The 19,579-nt window shown below is 28.5% G+C and overlaps 2 protein-coding genes across 2 annotated transcripts; one reads left to right on the top strand and one right to left on the bottom strand.

The window, feature by feature from the left end:
• Positions 1 to 5,068: 5,068 nt before the first annotated feature.
• On the bottom strand, positions 5,069 to 5,891 carry LOC107447973 (E2F-associated phosphoprotein). The gene has a single exon (XM_016063028.4). The coding sequence runs from the start codon at positions 5,869 to 5,871 to the stop codon at positions 5,182 to 5,184; it is 690 nt and encodes a 229-aa protein (XP_015918514.1). The 5' UTR covers positions 5,872 to 5,891; the 3' UTR covers positions 5,069 to 5,181.
• Positions 5,892 to 6,261: 370 nt separating this feature from the next.
• Mdh1 (malate dehydrogenase 1) lies at positions 6,262 to 16,314 on the top strand. The gene is made up of 8 exons (XM_016063027.4): positions 6,262 to 6,416; positions 6,753 to 6,851; positions 7,875 to 7,971; positions 9,757 to 9,932; positions 10,831 to 10,953; positions 12,466 to 12,642; positions 14,042 to 14,155; positions 15,555 to 16,314. The coding sequence occupies exons 1-8, from the start codon at positions 6,411 to 6,413 to the stop codon at positions 15,762 to 15,764; spliced, it is 1,002 nt and encodes a 333-aa protein (XP_015918513.1). The 5' UTR covers positions 6,262 to 6,410; the 3' UTR covers positions 15,765 to 16,314.
• The last annotated feature ends 3,265 nt before the right edge of the window (positions 16,315 to 19,579 follow it).

Below are 19,579 nucleotides of genomic sequence, written 5' to 3'. Positions count from 1 at the left end.
CCGGCCCCCTGAAAAATGTGATGTAGTTAAAGTAATAGCACCAGAAAAATCTTTAATAATGAATATATAATAATGAATATAATAATGATAAAAATATTGCTTTTTCTCAAATACTCACCGCCATTTACTAATTTGTTAAAAAATGATAGTAATTTTTTTCCAAACTGAGTGAAATTTTAATCTTTTTATCAAGTAGTAAATTATGTTCGTAAAAAAGTAATTTTGTTATATTGTAAATTATAATTCAGATGAGGCAGAGTATATCAAGAAATTTAGTATCTTGTTAAAATATTGAAAATTATTTTTAGATGATCCCAAATTTCAAAATTGCAAACATTGAGGCATATGCTAACGTAATTTTTATTTAAAATTACTGTAAATTGAAAATAAGTTTGAATTGAATGCACTCTCAACAAAACCATACAAAACATACTATCATACAACAAAACAAAAACATACTATCTATCATATTTTTGAGTGAATATTTTGTATTTTTTTTAATGAATGCAGTGGTATGTATAAAAAAGTATAATATATTTAAATTTTGAGATTTCGCATAAAAATTATTACATTCTGTCTATGTATACAAGCATCAAAGTGATTGTAAATTAATAAATTATGTTTGAATATGGATCTGGATTTTTCTTGTTAATATTTCCAAGTTATGTCATTATTTTTACATTTCTTAATTTACTTCAAATTTATTATTTCCATACACCAATGTAATTAATACTGAAATATTTTTTTAATTAGAGATTGGGGGTTGACCAATCCAATATTTGCCTACTCTTTTATATAAATTTTTATTTGTGACAGTAATATTTTCCTTTTTAAATAACAAAATAATTTCACAATACATAGTAATAAGAATTTGCTTCAGCCTAAAATTAAAACTCTCGTTAAAACATTAGTGGTACTAACTCTATAGCATCTGTTGGTTCTTTAATGAATGAAATATAAGAAAGAATTTTAATTTTACATATATCAACTTGAAGAAAGCAAAAATTTTTAAATGAAGGAAAATATTATATATATATATATATATATATATATATATATATATATATATATATATATATATATATATATATATATATATATATATATATATATATATATATATATATATATATATATATATATATATATATATATATATATATATATATATATATATATATATATATTACATAACACAGCTAAAATAAAAATAGTTTTTTTAAATTTTTATAAATTTAAGAAATTAAATCATAATTTGATTTATATAACTTTGATTTAAATTATCTTCTCCTTATTTTTTTAATAAATATTTAATAATGATGCTAACTTTCTCTGCTTTTTGGCGCTTTAAAAATACTTAATAATGGTGCAACCTTCATCGCTTTTAGTTCCCTTTCAAAATACCAAATCATGGTGCAACCTTCCTACGCTTTTAGGTAGCTTCAAAACATTGATTTTTTGGTGCAACCTTTTGCTGCTTTTATGTTCAATCAAAATACCCTTTTTTGGTGCAAACTTCTCTCGTTGTTTGGAGCTAGTGAAAGCACCAATATATATAAAGCTGAGCACCAATTTATGTAGCCAGCAAATGAATACCAACGTTTGGCGTAACATAGCTCGAAATTTTTTATAGTGTAGAGCAGTGTTTCCCAAACTTATGACTTTTGTGTACCCTTTCTAAATTTTTCGTAACGCTGTGTACCACTAATAAAAAAATGAATGTATTTTTTCACTATAAAAAAATTTCACAAAAGTTAAAAATCACAACTGGCTGTTGACACAAATTATTAACTGTTAACTCTGAAAAAAATAGCCAATAGAAAAATAAGTAATCGTAAATTTTCATGGCTAGCTTTGTTTTTAAACAAAATTTTTTGAAATTTTCGTTTGTTGCAAGATATTACGTATAAGAACGCGTACCCCCGCTAAACTGTTCCCGTACCCCTGGGGGTACGCGTACCACACTTTGGGAAACACTGGTGTAGAGTTAATAAAGAATAATCTAAAATCGTATTTTTTACTATACTTAGAAATAGTTTTTAGACACATTTGTTAAGATCTAAAACTTGTAAACCTGAAGGAAATCAATTTCAACACTATGTTTTAGAAATTTAAATATTTTTTATTTCATTTATTTTTTAAAAATTTCTTTTTGTTTTAGTTTTAACTGAAGCGAAGCATGTTAACGGAGCACAAGCGTTTATAATAGACATAATCATTTTAATGTCACTTTTTCCTCGTACGGCAAGACAGATAACTAGTAACATAGAAAATCATGATTCTCTACGTTAAAGTTATATTTTAGAATAACGAACCGTTTTTTTTCTGTTTCTCATTTGACTTTTTTTATTAACTTTTCTTTCTATCAGCGTTTTTGTTATGACAGTATTTTTTAAAGTGCGTTTCTAGTAACCGTTTTTCTTTTATGATCACTTTATTCTAAAAATACGGCAATGCAAAAATGTTAAATTAAGATTTTTTGAGTTAAATCTTCCGTTTAAAAATTGAGAACGATTGTCGTTTTTATTATGACGTGGCAATTAAAAGTGTTTCTTTTAGACTTCAATCTTCACTTTCTCTTTAAAATATGGTAGTTATAAAACTAAAATGTTTAGCTTTAAAATTTTCTTTTAAAAATTAAGACAGATTTTTATTTTTTCTGTTTGCTTTTGTATACAAACTTTGTTTCGTACAGACGTTTTTATGTCATGCTGCATTTTTAAAAGCGTTTCTGATAGACATTTTCTTTTTTAATGTTTTTTTCGCCGTAAAATATTTTTTTTAGCATTAGCGTTTTCTTTTAAGAATCAAGATCATATTTTTTTCGACTTTATTTTTTTTTAAATAACTGTTAATCAGTTTTCATTTATTTCTTGTATCTTAAATATTTTTAATTACCTTATTTATATTAAAGTTTTTTTCCCTTATCAATAATAAAGCTAAGTTTTGATTATTTTTTTAATAATGACTAAACTTATATCTGTATAAAAAATATAAATAAAAGATTTTTTTTAAACAATGTTACTAAATCGGCTGAGTATACGCTTTTCGTTAAAAATAAAAAGGCAGTCAAAAATTTATATTTAATTTCGTGAAAAAGTGATCTAAAGGTGCAAGAGACTCTTGAAAAAATGTTCATAACAGAGCTTTTTTAAGATCAATATTTTTTACTCCTGTGCATTTTTAAAGAAGTACTTAACACATTTCTTCACAATTTAAAATTTTTCTGGAAATGGAATCTTTCTGGAAAAAGAATATGTGGCCCAATACAATTGACTTATGAATTTTTTTTTTTTAAAATTTGCAACTTGGAGCATTTAATTTTTAAGATATATATTTCGTAGTCCTACTCCTACGCATCTTAAAAATGGCAATTTACACCTTCATTCTAAGTTCTTAATTTATTGATAAATGGCAAATAAAATTGGGAACCTATTTAGGGGAAAAACATTTAAAAAATTTATTATAACAATTTATACTGGAAAACTGTCAATATTTTGAGATGCAGTTTAAACTTATATCCATCATCTCTAAAATGTGACCAAGTACTTTGATTTAGAATTGGGAATTTTAATAGAAATCATAGTCAAGTGTAAAAGAGATGTAGTATATAATGAAACAATACACAATTAAGAAATTTATTTAACAAAAAAATTTCTAAGTGGAACTTTTATGGGTTTCTATTCAATATGGAGGATAATTCTGAAAAAGGGTTTAAATTCTATAAATGTTAAATAAATTCAGAAATTTTTGCATAACCAAATATTTTCTCTACAGACCATCCTCAACAATATGCATTTTTAAAATACCAGCTAAGAATGAAGTAAAAGAACTACACTACACCCCTAGCACTAACACAAAAAACCATGTATTTTCCTTTTTTGATTTTCTGTTATAGCCCTTTTTTGTTGGTTCCTGTTCCTTCTTTTGAAAATTAAATTTGAATAGTATTTGAAAAATTATCAAAGTGATCTCCATCAATTACCTTACACTTTGATTCACAGTTCTAAATACCTAATAATAACGTTCACTACTAATAACGGTAATTTTTCTTGTTCTGTTTTTTATTTCTCACAGCTTCTATGGTTTTTCTAGTTTTGCTTCGTACTTTTATTTTTTGTGGGTAACTTTACCTTTTTTTTATTATTTCAAATCATTTTTGTTACCTCACATTCACGGGCAGTCTTGAAAATGGGTGCCTAATTTTGAAGTGCTTGAAAAATGTTAACTGTTATTTCATATTTGTTTATCTCTGAAGTGAATGCAGTTTCCACTCAGCTAATACTAAAAATAAATGTTTATATGTACTGTCTTCAAAATACATTTCTATTTATAAAGTTAAAAAATTTATTAACATTTCTTACTGTGTAATTTTTTAATATTTTTGAGATAATATTTATACATTTAAAATGGTGCTTTACACTAAATTTATTTATTTTTTTAAAAAAAAAACTGTTGAAAACACAGGTTATTTCAGTAAAAATTTAGCATGATAACAAAAAATGGTCTCTTAAATATATTAAAACAATTTACATAGTGGAACTTCTAATTTTTTGACGTATATATTTTCTACTCATGACCATCATTAAGATGATAACTTTCACTTATTTTCAGAGTTGTAAATTATTTTGAAATGGAAGCAAAAAAATAAAAGTTTACTTCGGTAAAAAAGTGTTCTAATATAAAAATATAATAGGAATGGACATTTAATAAAACCTTAAAAGTAACAATATAACATTAAGAAAGCTTTGGCTAACATTAGGCTGTAGCAAAGGCATCGATGGTGTGTGTGGAGGGGGTTATTTGTACCCCTCAATTACTAAAACTTTCTAAAAATCTCCTTCAATATTTCACACAAAAAAGAAACTTTTTGTGAATTATTTTTAATTTAATTTCCTTAAAGCTCAAGAAAGAGATAAAATTAATTAATCTTTTTATAGTTATTTTGCACATTTAAGAATTTATTTTTTTCTTATGTGGGAAATTTAGAAAACTATGGGGACTCAGGCATTTAATCATGTCCCCCTCGAAGACACAACCCATGTGCTACTGAAGAAGACACAGTATCACAAGTTACTTAATTTAATTTATTAAAATAAAACAAAAATGAAAAATAGCAGAATTTTTTAAGATTTAAATTTAAACAAAAACTCTTAGAGTATTTACAGAGAAAATAAATGTTTAATAACTAGCAATAACATTAAAAAAATGATAGATTTCTTCAGTGTCATACACAGCAACTTCTGTATTACAAATGGAACATTTAACTGGGTTATAAACGTCAGACGGCTTTGCAAACATTTCACCCGATGTCTTTTTTGCCTTTTTCTTATTAGGATAATTCAAAGTTTCAGTCTCAATTACTGTACAGTTTGTGACGAACATGGCTCTGTATTGGCTTTTGTAAATATCGTGTCTTTGACAATCCAAACATAAAAGCGACAGACAAGCAGGGCAATTAAGGACAGCATCACTGTTAGGTAGAGGCTTTACTTTCGAACTTGAAGTTTGTTTTGTTGGGAAAATATATGATCGCCTCTTGTCATTTATCCATTTTTCATCATCGTCATCCATGTTTGGATCATAAAAAAGTTCATCATTAATTTCTGCTTGTGTCTTTTTAGACTTGTCATCTGTTTTATCGTTTTCAATTGAACAGGAAGGAGTAGGATCAGCTATATCACTTGGATCTTCCGATTTTAATTTTTGTAAATGAGCAGTCATTACTTTATCAACTTCTGCTTCAAAATCATCTTCAACTTCTATTAAACCATATTCTTTTTTAATAAATGTTTGTATATCATCATCCTCTGAGCTTGATGAGTTGTACTCATCTTCACTAAATTCTTCAATAACATATTCGTCCTCCATTTTAAGAGTATGACCACGAACTGCTAATTCTTCGAAAACAGCTTAAAATTTGTTCATAAGTTTTTAATAAAGGCAATAAAATGGAGATGTAATAAATAAATAACGTATTTAAAACTAAAATGAGCTTAGATCACCTGTTTTTGTGACAGAAAGATAGGAGTAATTATAAATAAACAAACATTTGCTTAGTGTTGCCATATTTTTAAAGTCAGTTTGTAAATTTTTTTTAAAAATTGTATACTTGCAGGAAGTTTTAAATTGTTTTCTTTAGCTTTTAACAATTTCTTTAGTTAGTTAGCAATGTTTTATAAAATAGTAAAAGGGAATTTTTCTTTTATTACACAAATTTGTGATCAGGAAAAACAATGTACTATGATCACGTGATCTTTATCAAACAAACAAAAAAAGAAAAAAACTAATAACAAATCGTCCTTGGCGTATCCTTCCTCTTCTGCTACAGTGGTGTGATTTTCACGTGCAGCTTAGCATTATTCAAGTATTTTTATTTATAAATAAATTACAATTATTTATTTATAATCATGGCCGTAAGTATCATTATATTATGCGTTTAAAAAACTTAACTATTAAATTAGTATTCTATATTAAGTTTAAAGTGCGATATAATAGTTCCGGTTTTCCTTTCTGACCGGTTATTTGTTTTCTTTTATTTTGATGCAAATGTTACGATAAAATTGTAGAGAAATCATTAATATTTTTATTTAAGTGTTTTTTTTTATCGAATCTTATTTATAATTCTTAAAGAATCTTATGGATAAAACAATTTTTTTAAGGACAAGTTTGCATTTTTAATCATTTTCGTGTAGCATCCTGTCATTTTATTGGTAAAATTGAAGCAATTGTGCCTGACTTGTGTATTTCAGAAGGATCCAATTCGTGTGTTGGTTACTGGAGCTGCTGGACAGATTGCCTATTCACTCCTGTACTCTGTGTCCAAAGGAGATGTTTTTGGCCTTGATCAGGTAATATAAGAAGCTTTTTAACCTAAGTCAAAGTAATTGAAATGCAAGCATTTCATTTTTATTGTTAATTTACCATTCAACATCGTTTGCCATGCCAACTTTTCGAATATTTATTGATTAATATGCATTTATAGTTTTAAGTGAACATTTCCATTGAATTTTGTTGCTATTTTCAATGTACTACTAGTATTTGCAGAGGGTCTGATTTAGTAATAAAAAACTGTAGGCCTAAACCTTCCCTCACTAGTCATAACTTTAAATAAAATTATATGTTGTTCGCAAAGTGCTTTGAGTCTATGCGACTCAGGAGACGAAGCGTTAGCCTTCCAATGAGGTGCCCCAGGTTTGATTCCCAGCAATTGCTGGATGATACAAATTCTGCTCTCAACTTGTACCGACCACAGTGCTGATATAAAATATTATCAAAGATAGACAGATCATGGATTAGAGTCCTTTTACTTTCTGATTTTGTGGGTGGTTTCCCCCTTCATGCAACGCAAATGCGATTTAGTTCTATCAAAAAGTCCCTTATGAAAGCTAGTTTGTTATATGCTTTATCCAGAAGTTCTCTTGTCTTCTGAGTTGAGATCAAAGTTACAAGGCTATGGAGTTGAACAATGATAGTCATAAATTCAGAATTCTACGTGGCTCTTCATCACTGGTTATAAAATAAATTGCAAAGTACTTTCAGAATATATATGGCGTAAGTAACATATGGCATGTTTGTAACTTTAAGCTTATATATTTGTTGCAATTTTCGGTAACTTATAATTCTTTTAGATGATTCTTTTAGCACCCCCAGTCTACGCAAATGTGAGAGCTTTAGGCTCGGGCCTGTTAGGCTCTATGATAAATCAGCCACTCTATTGGTATATATCAAGGAAGCAAAAAGTAGCATTATCTATTGTTAGATTTGCGAGAAGAAAAAAACTAAATTATTTTTCCATATTATGCTTGTCTTTCATTTTTAATAGTGTGTATTTTAATGAATATAAAATCTTTAATTTGTATGTTTTCTTTCAGCCTATTTCCTTGCACCTGCTTGATATTGCTCCAATGATGGGTGTATTGGAGGGTGTTGTTATGGAATTAAATGATTGCGCTTTCCCATTGCTAAGAGGTATTAATATTTTTCAATTGCATTTTATGCTTTATTCTTTTTGGGTTTCTACCAAATAAAGCATGTAAAGTTTCAAGGAAACAATAAAAACTTTTTAGGTATTTTTAGAGTTTTCCCAATTTATTATCCTTAGTGTTTCATTATTATAATTAAAAAACAAACAAATCATAAAAGATCTTAAAATGAAAGGATTGTGGAGACATTTATGTACGCTTTTTCTTAAGTTCATTAATATATTTTTTAAACAATATAAATATTTATATAATATATTAATCGGCTTATATTATCTTAATATATTGCATGGACTTTCCTGCGAGGAGAAACCACTGAATTGGTTATTTTTTAAAATATAGTGCAAAAGGAAGAAATTTTTTTAGAAATTTTACTAAGGGTTAAATAAAAGAATACAAATTGACTAAGAATGAGAAATAAAAATTATGAGTTCTTGTTAAGGCTAGAAACATGATTAAAGATAAATTCTTTAAAGCATGATGTGATAAGAAAACCAGTACAGAGAAGTAAAAAGGACAACATTCTTTTTGTTCATATGTATATATTCTATATATCTTCATTTCTATATTAGTCTCATAAAGCAATTACTTAAATTTCTGAATATTATATGATAAATTCTGTTAATGTTTTCTATTATCTCAGAATTTTAATTTAAATCAGACTGCGTTTTAAGAAATAGAATCATGGTAATCAGGAGAGAAATTCAGTAACTTTTACTTGCATATCTACTCAAATGCATATTCACATATGTTTGTTTAATTGTGTGTTAAACCCATTAAATTAGTTTTATTTGTTTATATTTATGTGGTTTAAATTTAATGTGCTACATTTCATTTGTTTGGAAAACTGTTTAATCATTTATAATAAAACCATCAAAGAAATCCTGCTTAAAAATATAAAAGGCTTTGTAATTAATTGAATGTTTTTTATTTACTTTATGAGAGATTTTTAATTTGAGTTTTTATTTATTTTAATTTAGATTATAATGTGAATGACATTTATTAAGTTTGAAATAAGGAACAGCAATTTAACTGTTCCATGCGTTTTCTAAGCTTCAAGTGTTATGCATGCTCATTCCTATTACAAGGCTTTTTTTTTCCTTTTCTTTCTGCTTTTTTTTAATTTTTTTTATTTGTCTAGTTAGGACTTCAAATTCCAGAAAAAAACCCAACTAATACTTCTAAAATCTGACTCTGATAAATAATTATTAGGTCATTTGAGTGTAAAAAAATAAAATTTTAATTTTGTATTTTTTTTTTGTTTTTGCAAAATAGCATATTTAATTCTAATTGTGAATATTACTCATAATTTTTTTTAACTAATTTCACTTTTATGACTTTTTTCATTACATTTTTAATATTAAATGTAGGGATCTATTATGGTAAATATGCAACGTTTAATTTGTTTATTAAAACATGATAAATTTCAGATTCACTTAAAGCTTCAATTGCAATTTTTACTAATTTAAAAATTTAAATATTGTATTTGTTAAATTTATTTTGTTTCATAAATTGTTATGTATTTTTTTTAAAAAAAAGTAATAAAGGCATGTAGAACAATGACATTTTTAATTATTTGTTTTTGACTAGTTCAGGTCAGTTTATAGTTCAATTGCTAGAAATATTGAGAATAAAAGATTTGCAACAGTTTCCAGGTTATAAAATATCTTGTCCAAGCATTGATGGTTTAAGATATGCAATATAATGTGTATTTTATTGTTTATTATACTAAAATTATGTATAATATATCACAGTTTTTTTTCCTTTTATTTAGAAATCATTGCTACAGCAGATGAGAAGACAGCATTCACCGACATAGATTCAGCTTTTCTGGTTGGGGCCATGCCACGACGTGAAGGAATGGAGCGTAAAGATCTGTTAGCTGCAAATGTAAAAATTTTTAAAAGCCAAGGAAAAGCATTGGATCAATTTGCCAAGAAAGATGTAAAGGTAAAGTATGAGATTAAATTTGCTTGAAAATTTCAGAGTGATGTATTATGTAATTAATATATTTTATATTCATTGTTTAGTGATTATTTTTTACATGCTTTCTTTCATCTAATACTTTTAAGTACTAAGGATGACTGATAATATAGTGGACTCTGGAATCATTGATAAGCAAATTTCGCAAATTTATGACAAGTTCAAAAAAATTATAAATTAAGTTAAATTTTTACACAATTGGACACAAATGATATATTTTGGAAAACATTAATGAATATAAATTTGAATGTTATAATTAGATTCACTTATACTTCTATCCCAATATAATTATTTTTTTGTGTGAAAAATGAATGATACAAGTCAGCTTTTGTTTTAATTTTATTCTTTGATAAATTTTTCTGTATAACTTTATCAACAGGTATGCTTTAATCTTTTTGCATAGAGTAATTAAACAGTTATTTTTGTTAGTACCTCATTCAAAATTTTTGTTTTTTCTGAGCCAATGGTGAAAACAACATGTAACACAATATCAATAGCACTTAAAAATTATGTAGCACTTCAATTTCAAATTTTTATTAATCCTTTGTTGCTTTGCCAACATTTTCAGAACAGTCTTTACTTTCACAAGTCATCTAAGATTTCCTCTAGTATTATTCAGTCTAACATGAATTTTTTTCCTTCACTCTCACTTTCTATTGGGGTTAAGCCCTGGTTAATCAAGGATCTGCAAAGTGTTGTGCATTTCATATTAATTTTCAATGCAGTTAACAAGTGTTGTGTTTTTTTAATATAATTATATTAACTTAAACTCAGTTAACATGAGATGCTCATTTAGTATGAACATACATCCATCAGAATATTATGATTTAATTTTACTGAAGAGTATTCTTTCTTTTAATTGCAGGTCCTAGTTGTTGGAAATCCTGCTAATACAAATGCTTTAATCTGTAGCAAATATGCCCCATCCATACCAAAAGAAAATTTTACAGCCATGACAAGATTGGATCAAAATAGAGCTACTTCTCAAGTATGAGTATATTCTATTATTATTTGACTTCTGTATAAAGGGTGTAATAGAATTTTACATTCATAAAAGGTAAAAACATATAAGTATTTTCGTATGATAGACCCTAGTCTTTATGAGATTGAAGTAAAGGACTATCCTTTTTTTTTAATATACTTCGTAAAACCACCGAAAGATATGCCTTTAATTAAAAATGTCTTTTACAAATTCACCATTTACAGTCTTTCACTTTAATAAAAAAAGTAAAGAAATCTGTTGTGAGCCATAGAGGTTAAGGCAAAGAATGGAGAAAGAGGAAGTCCAGCTCTTCGAATATGTAACTAAAGAGAACTGCTCGGTACTGTACACTATATTGAAAAACTACTTACAGCGTGAGCAACATACTCAGACTTAGCAGAACATCATTTGCACTAAGTTTCTGCCATGCACATTAGAAGCAAAGTGACAACACCTGTGAACTGGTTGTTAGATAACTCTACATGAATGTTTGGGTACACTGCTTCCCGCCATTTTATTCTTTCTTTCTATACCAAAATGTGTTAGCAGATTTATGGATGATATGAATGTATTTTCAAAGCAAAATCTTAATTAATGGCACATACTCTTTATTAATAGTGTAAAAATACAGAACGAAACAATAAAAATAAAGAGAAATTTTCTTCTTCGCCCCATTCCTTGTATTGGTTAGGAGGAGAAGCGAGTGCAAACCTGTTTATAGAACCTATGCTGTTGTGCCCCTAAATGTTGTTTTTTCCTTTATGCACAGGGACCACACCTAACCTTGGGGCACTAGCTTACATTAAATCAATGAAAGCTAGGCTTCTTCCCCTAAGTAGATTCTTTAAGTAAGGCACCCCAATTTTGTGACCAATCACATGATTTTTGCAATGTAGTCAGCATTGTGCCCTAGCTGCTCTTACTTCTCAGACAAGCTGGTAGTCTTTGTTCTGAGACTGGGTGGGCTTTAAGTTGCCACTGGTGTTCGAACCTCAGTTCTTTACATGGCTCTACTACATTTTAACAGTGTCCGCAAGATTAACAGTGTTAGCAAGGGTTAAGAAATTGCTTCTGTTCTCTGTGTAAAGGAGTTGATGAAAAAGGTTTACTGCTTTGTGGTTTTTTAATGCTAGGAGAGAAAAAGATGGACCTAATGTACATTGGGATACATTTAATTTCCTAGGTTGCTCTGTTTTAGGAGTTCTGATTTAGGCTATCAAAGAGTATAAAATAATTATTTCCACCAAAATGATACTAGATATCAACTTGCTGTTTTTTCTTGAAGTCACAAATTTTACTTCTTACTATCTAGAAAATGTGGTCTGACTCGTTGCAGCTGAAAATAGTCAGCCCTGTTTATTTTAATATCTATATATTTTTATGTTCTAGTTGGTTTATTGATTGCTCACAAATATCAATTTATAAATACTAAATTTTTATTTCTCTTTACTCTTTAATGGTTACTTTGTATTTGTTTACAATACACTCTTTGTGACTAAAAAATAAATATCTTTTCAGATTGCTAACTTGCTCAAAGTCAATATTAGCAATGTCTCCAATGTGATTATTTGGGGTAATCATTCTTCAACTCAATATCCTGATGTGTCTAATGCTGTTGTTAATGTTAATGGGTCAGTCACTGGTGTCCCAGATGCTGTTAAAGATGATGCCTTCTTGCAAGGAAACTTCATCTCTGTAAGTTTCTTTTTGCTTGTTATTTGAATATTTATATTGTTTTTGTTGCATTTGAAAACTATTATTTTAAGTGTAGTTTTTATTAGTATCATCCATTTATTATATAATGAATACATTTGTTGTATGAGACTGAAAATGTTAATATAATTTTTGAAACACCTTTTGTTGTCAATAGCTTACAATTCATGTTATGTAGCAAATACCTCTATCATTTAAGACTAACTATTGCATTGACAAAATTTATCCAATAACTCTTTGGAAGCTGTAGATTTCTGAGAAAATAAGTCAGAAATTAAGTATCAGTACATTGAAATTAAAGATTTTTTTCCCTACTTGCAGAGCAATGATATAAACTTTATTGAGTCTCAAACATGAAGTGGTTTTTTATAACATTTAATGACAAATATAAAATGTAAGCTTTTGTAAAATGATTAAGCAATATATTTTAATCCTTTCTTAAAGTTTAAAAGAAATGTTCTTCAAAAAGTTTGAAACTAAATTGGAGATATGTATATAATTTAGATATGCAGCTTTGTGGAAAATTTGTCACCATTGTGGAAAATTCTTTTGTATCACTAATTAAAAAAATATGGGCAAAATTCCCTAATTCTAACTCGTGGGTTGATCTTTCTCTACTTTGCAAAGTCACATTTTCCTTGCAATTATGTCATTGCAGTTGATTTTCAAGCATGCTAGTTTTTATAATAATCAATGTAGAGAGAGTTTTATAAAAATTGAAATATTTTTTAAAAAGGAGGTAATTTTTGAACAAGTTTCATCAAAAACTAGTATTCGTTAATTATAATTGTTTGCCACAAGCTTTTTAGTTGAGATTTCATGTTCACCTAAAGTTTTTAATTTTATTTAAGTCTCCTAAGTTGTCTAAAGATTAGTTCTTAAAGCAACTGTCGCGTAAAATAATGAATTAAAATAATAATTTTGTTAAGTTTCATTTTAAATTACTTTTCAGAATATTTCTTAAACTACCTCTTTCTTCTTTTGTGTTTGATTTCCCAGCTCTAAAAGTATTTTGTATTTTAAAACAATTTAAATTGCATTTCATTACATTTTAAAATTAATTAATCTAGTATGTTGTTTATACTATAATAGATTTTTTTCTGCTAATAGAAAATATTTTTGCCAGAAATAATAGTTGTGCTTTAGGACATGGTTAATTATCTCCTATTCACATCCCGATTTTTAGTTGTAAATGTAAACATTCATTGTAATCTGAGTTGTGTTGAAAGATGAAATTTTTCTTATTTGCATTCCTATTCACAATGCAAATTAAATACTTTTTTTCTGTCCATATTGCAAGATGTTTATCTATCGTAGTAACTATAAAGATTATGTGTTACAAAAATTGGTAATATGAATAATTTTATGGTTGCCCTTTTAGACTGTTCAAAAGAGAGGAGCTGCAGTGATCGCTGCAAGAAAATTATCAAGTGCCATGTCTGCTGCTAAAGCTGCTTGTGATCACATGAGGGATTGGTTCTGTGGTACTCCTCAGGTAACTATGTATTATATTTATAGTAGGTGCTTTCAAAAAATTCTGGCAATGGTTTCTTAAAATTAATGAAAGAGATAGAAACAAAAATCTTTATTGAATCTGTTTTAGAAGAATTTTCAGAAATTAATAGCTCACTGACTGCAAAATGTACTTTTCCTCAAGAATGCCCTTATATTATATCAATGACCTGTTTATTTTTTCTTAACTAGAAAATATTTATTTTTCTTCATGTTATAAGTGTATTTTTACAGCAAACAAATTAATTGTAACTGTTAACTTGCTATATCATTTTACAATAATCACTGAATAAATACTTTTGAGCCGTTCATATCTCTACTTATTTTTCTCTTCAATTATTAAATTTTTTTTTATCTTAGCTCTATAAATTTAATTAAAAAAAGCAATCTTAATTTAACTTTCTCTAGCATTTCAAAACGTCAGAACGAGAATACAGCAATAATTATAAAAAAAGAGTATTTTTTTATTTTTAACAGAAAATATTTATTACAGTTTTTAAGAAAAAAAAGTTTTTGAATAATTAATTTAAAAAACAAATTGAAAATAGATTTAAATTGGAGGACCAAATTTAGACCACTGACTTTTTCCCAAGACTGATATCAGTCAGGAGGACTGAAAAGTAGCTCCCATGAATAATGCATTTAAGCATAGCAATATTAGTAGAGAAATTTATGAGTGCACAAGATATCTGCATAAAATATCTATCTGAAGTTTTATTTAAACTTTTATCACATTACAGAGAAGCTATTAAAATAAAGTTTTTAGTATTTAATATCCTATAATTCAGTGCTCTATAAAAATTGAAGAGCATATTTTAGGGGTAATAGAAAACATAAAAACTACGTTAAAACATGGTCACATACCACATTCAGTGTGTGAAAATATCTAAAAAGCACACTGTTCCTGGCATCACATTGATTTAAAATAAGAACTACAAAAAGTTTGTTTGCATCTCAAATGTATGTCACATAACTCGAAAGTAAATCACATTAAAAAATATGATAGCCACTGATTTCTTTTGTACATTTACACAGACGACCTAACAGACTGAGATATGGAATTATTTATGCCATATTTGCATTCATAAACAGGTTTCATAAGGCTTTTTCCGTTTTTAAGCTATTTTTTTGTGAACTCAACCTGCAATTGTACCAGGAATCACTCAGTAACGTAAATTATGATCTCATATCCTACAGCTATTTTTATTTGTACTTCTCGCTTTGTACAGTTTCGAGTTCATCTGTTTTCTAAAAAGATTTTGGTTCAAATTATTATCAGAAATTTCAACTTATTAATCCAATGTGGTTCATTTACTTAAGATTTATATATATATGTCTTTTTCAATTTAATGCACTTATTTGTTGTATCTTTCTTTTGAAAGGGTAAATATGTTTCGATGGGTGTCATTTCTGACGGTTCTTATGGTACACCACCTGGTGTAATTTACAGCTTTCCGGTCACAATTGCCAACCGCCAATGGCAAATAGTCCAGGGACTCCAGATCACCGAGTTTTCTCAATCCAAAATGAAACTCACTGGAGACGAACTCCTTCAAGAACGTGAGGAAGCCCTGTCTGTCTGCCAAGATTGACTTGTTGCCCAACCTACAGCTCGCCTATAAGGGAACCTTTTTTAGTATGTCTCCTCTCTTTGCACAGCAGCTGAGCAAATTGGACACAATCCTTCCAATATTTGCATATATTTTATCATGAAGTTATTAATCTGCTTCAGATCATTGGACGTTAGTTATTTACTAAAAAATTTAAATTGTAACAGGCTGTAGGTTGGTAGTTTTAAGTTTTTATATGTCTTGTTCTTTTTTAAATTTAATCATTAAGTTTTGTTTAGAAATCTCCTTTAAGTTTAAAATATTCAAATGTTGCATCTTTAAATTTTAAAGACAAGTGTTAATAAATTTTAGGAAATCTATATTGGACATATTGAGAGCAGTAGTAATTTACAAATGACATATGCATCACATATTGAATTTAAACTACTGCTGATTATTTTTAATATTTATCTTTTTGTTTGGAATACTGCTGTGTCAGCAAGTAGATCCTGTTGTAGGGCACCCTTTATTGAGGTTTGTAATCAATTGAACATTTTGTAGAAAATAAAATTTCTCATAGTTTTTTACTAAATTGTGTCTTGTTTTAAATTCTGTTTTAATATTCCAATTAATATTAAATATTTAAGTATAAATTTTATGATCTAAACATAATAATTTAAAGTATAAATATGATGATCTAAACACATTAAAATCATCTATTAACCTAAAAGTTGCAGCACTTATTTTTTTAGTAATTTATTAAATAAAAATAACAAAAATTAAAACTTTTTTGTGCTAATGCAGACCTGCCAACCTTAGAAAATAAAAAAGTAGGAGACTCTGTATCAAGACATAGCGCAATATTGAAAATTAAGCCTGATTCACATTTCCTACAGGAAGTTTATTTCAAAATATATTATTTACATTACATAAAATAGACCACAATAAGATTCTGACACTGACTAATAAAGATATGTGTTCTTACAATAAAATATAAGGTTCTATAGAATTATATTAAAATACATCTTTTGATTTTTTAAAATTTAGGAAGAAGTTCAAAATTAACAAAATGTCAATAATGAATACAATACTTTATAAATGTACTTCATATTTTTTTTTTTAAACTGCTACTGTTTTAAAACTGCAGATGTTGCTGATTTAGCATTATTTAAAAAAACTGCCATCTATAGAAAGAGAAAAAAAAACATTTTGCCTAATGGTATCCCAGATATATTTCCTCTCTGATTTTGCTATTTCACCGGTTATTGTTGTTTTGGTTCGTGCACACCGTAATTTTGAGTGATGTTGCTATCGGGGAAAATTTTTCTAAATAAATGCCAGCATGATCTGAAGCACAAGTTGTGAAGGAAATTGCACAAATTGATTTTTTTTTCCTCTATCGTGCACTAAATAGAAAAAAGCAGGAGAAAACACCCTGAGGGTGAAGATTTGAGGCAAAAGCAGGAGACTTGGCAGGTCTGCTAATGGTTAAATAAACTATAGTATAACATTAGAAGAAATTTGGAATTTTTCTTATCAGCAAATCTTAATTATTTCTAGAATGACAAATTCTAAATTTTTATAAGTAAGTACTTAAATATTAAAGAAAGGGCCAATATACAGGGTGCGTTCTGAAAGTAATGCGCATGATTTTATTGTGACGCAACTATCAATCGCAGCGCATTTAGATTGGTCTAAAAATGTGGTGGGGGATTTGTCCTTCCAAATAGGCCTGGTCTCAGGTCGCTCCGAGTAGTAGGAGCGGTAAGACGTGTCTTTGCGCAAAGTCTTTTTTTCGATCGAGTCACAGCGTGATGGAGTGTTTGCTGGGAAGCGATAAAGTTTTGTGTGCGGTTTGGAAAGAATGCGACGGAAACTCGTCACATGCTTTAAGACGCCTTTAAGGTGAAATGCATTTCAAGATCTCAGTGTGGAAGGTGGCACAAGGCCTTTAGGAGGGTCGGGAGAAGGTCACCAACATCCCGAACAGATGAAAATGTCCAGCGTGAAGTTTTGAAGTCAGACCGTCGGTTAAGCATTCAGGCAATCACCAACACCCTGAACTTGTCAAAATGTGCGGTACATGGGATTGTGACGGAGGATTTGCGAATGAGAAAGGTCTGTGCGAAGCTTGTGCAGAAGGAGCAAAAACTACCTGACCCAAAGTAAGACCCCATTGGTGCTCCAGCCTCCCTATTGCCCTGACTTGGTGCCGTGTGACTTTTTTTTTGTTCCTTCGACTGAAAAGAGAGCTGAAGGGAAGGCACTGGGAGTCTGGGGAGAACATCCAAGCTCATGTTATAAGGTTCCTGAGAGGCATTCCTGGGTGCCTTCCAGGCGTGGCAGAATCGTCTCCGCAAGTGTATTGATGCACAAGGGAACAATTTTGAAGAATTTTAACCATTTGTACACATAGGATCAATAAATGTATTTTCCCCAGAAAATGCACATTACTTTCAGAACGCACCCTGTATATATGGGTCTGGTTCATTTCATCGACAATCACTTCATCGACAGGCCATTTCGTCGACAGGCCGTTTCCTCGACAGGGTTGTTTCGTCGACAGGGTCATTTCGTCGACAGGGTCTTTTCGTTGACAGAATCGTTTCGTCGACAAGGTCATTTCGTCGACAGGGTCATTTCGTAGACAAGTCATTTCGTTGACAGGGTCTTTTCATTTACAGGGTCATTTCGTCGACAGGATCATTTCGTCGACAAGTCATTTCGATCGACAAGTCATTTCGTCGACAAGTCATTCGTCGACAAATCATAGTGTCATGCGTAATTCTGAAACTATTTTAGAGATTTTATCTAAATATTTCTATTATAAATTAGAAAAATGCACTTATTTAATTTTATACTAAAGTAAAATTCTTTATGGCGGTTTATTGTTCCAATTGCACTAAAAGAAGTTCGCTTTTTAAATTAATTAATTGGTAGTTGAGAAGCGTTTAAACGGTTGATGCATCGAAATCTACTTTTCTATATCTAAATCGTAATAGCTCGACACTTATTTTTAGGATAGGTAAGGATTGTCTTCAGAACATTACCAAGCATGATATCCGGACCGTGGTTACAGTTAATATAGTGTGACGTTAACTATCAAATTGTTTTTAATATCAAATCAAATTAATAAAATATATTTTTAGAACTAAAAGTAATAAAAATTTATTACAATGAAAATTTAGACACTATTTCAAGGAGAGGAAAGCTAAATTTATTGCTGTAAAAATTTTCAACATTTTTACATAAATTTTAACAAAAACATAGACATCAGTCGAATTCTCACTGAAATGAAAATAATCATAGACCTAATTATTATATCTACGTAAGTAGAAAAAAATTCTAGGTTTTTTATGATGGAAAAGTAATTTCTTAATGTTCACTTTAATTGCAATTTAAACTTTTTGTTCAGCATCTTTAACATTAGGACAGGAATATGCGTATTCGAACAATCGAATTGAGTCTTAGTTTCGTTACTACTAGTAGAGATTTCGAAGAACAATAGGAACACAAACTTGATGTTTAGGTATTTACCGAGGCGGTTGTAGATTCCCACAATATTTAAAGTGCTACTCACCTTACCAAAATTGTTTAGAAGCACGGGCGTAACGTTGCAAGTCTGTTAGTGTTTGGTCTTCACAAAATATGTTTTTTCTATGAATAGTGAATTTAATAATAGTATTAATTATTCAATTCTAATCTAATACTATCAAATTATACTATTTTTGAATTATACTCTTATTATAATTAAATAATAATAGTATAATTTAATAAGAATAATAATAGTAATAAGTAAATTATGAAATAATTCATTTTTTATTTGCAGGATTTAAATTAGACACATTTTGCTTAAA

The sequence above is a fragment of the Parasteatoda tepidariorum genome, chromosome 3 (assembly GCF_982258835.1).
Source record: "Parasteatoda tepidariorum strain Cologne lab strain chromosome 3, Ptep-v5.0, whole genome shotgun sequence".
Lineage (NCBI taxonomy): Eukaryota > Metazoa > Arthropoda > Arachnida > Araneae > Theridiidae > Parasteatoda > Parasteatoda tepidariorum.
This window is presented reverse-complemented; position numbering and strand designations above follow the sequence as displayed.

Excerpts from the sequence above, each read along its gene's own strand:
- LOC107447973 (XM_016063028.4), bottom strand. The coding sequence starts at position 5,871 with ATGGAGGACGAATATGTTATTGAAGAATTTAGTGAAGATGAGTACAAC.
- Mdh1 (XM_016063027.4), top strand. Across the intron at positions 7,972-9,756 it reads CGCTTTCCCATTGCTAAGAG|AAATCATTGCTACAGCAGAT; the intron begins GTATTAATATTT and ends CCTTTTATTTAG. Across the intron at positions 9,933-10,830 it reads TTGCCAAGAAAGATGTAAAG|GTCCTAGTTGTTGGAAATCC; the intron begins GTAAAGTATGAG and ends TTTTAATTGCAG.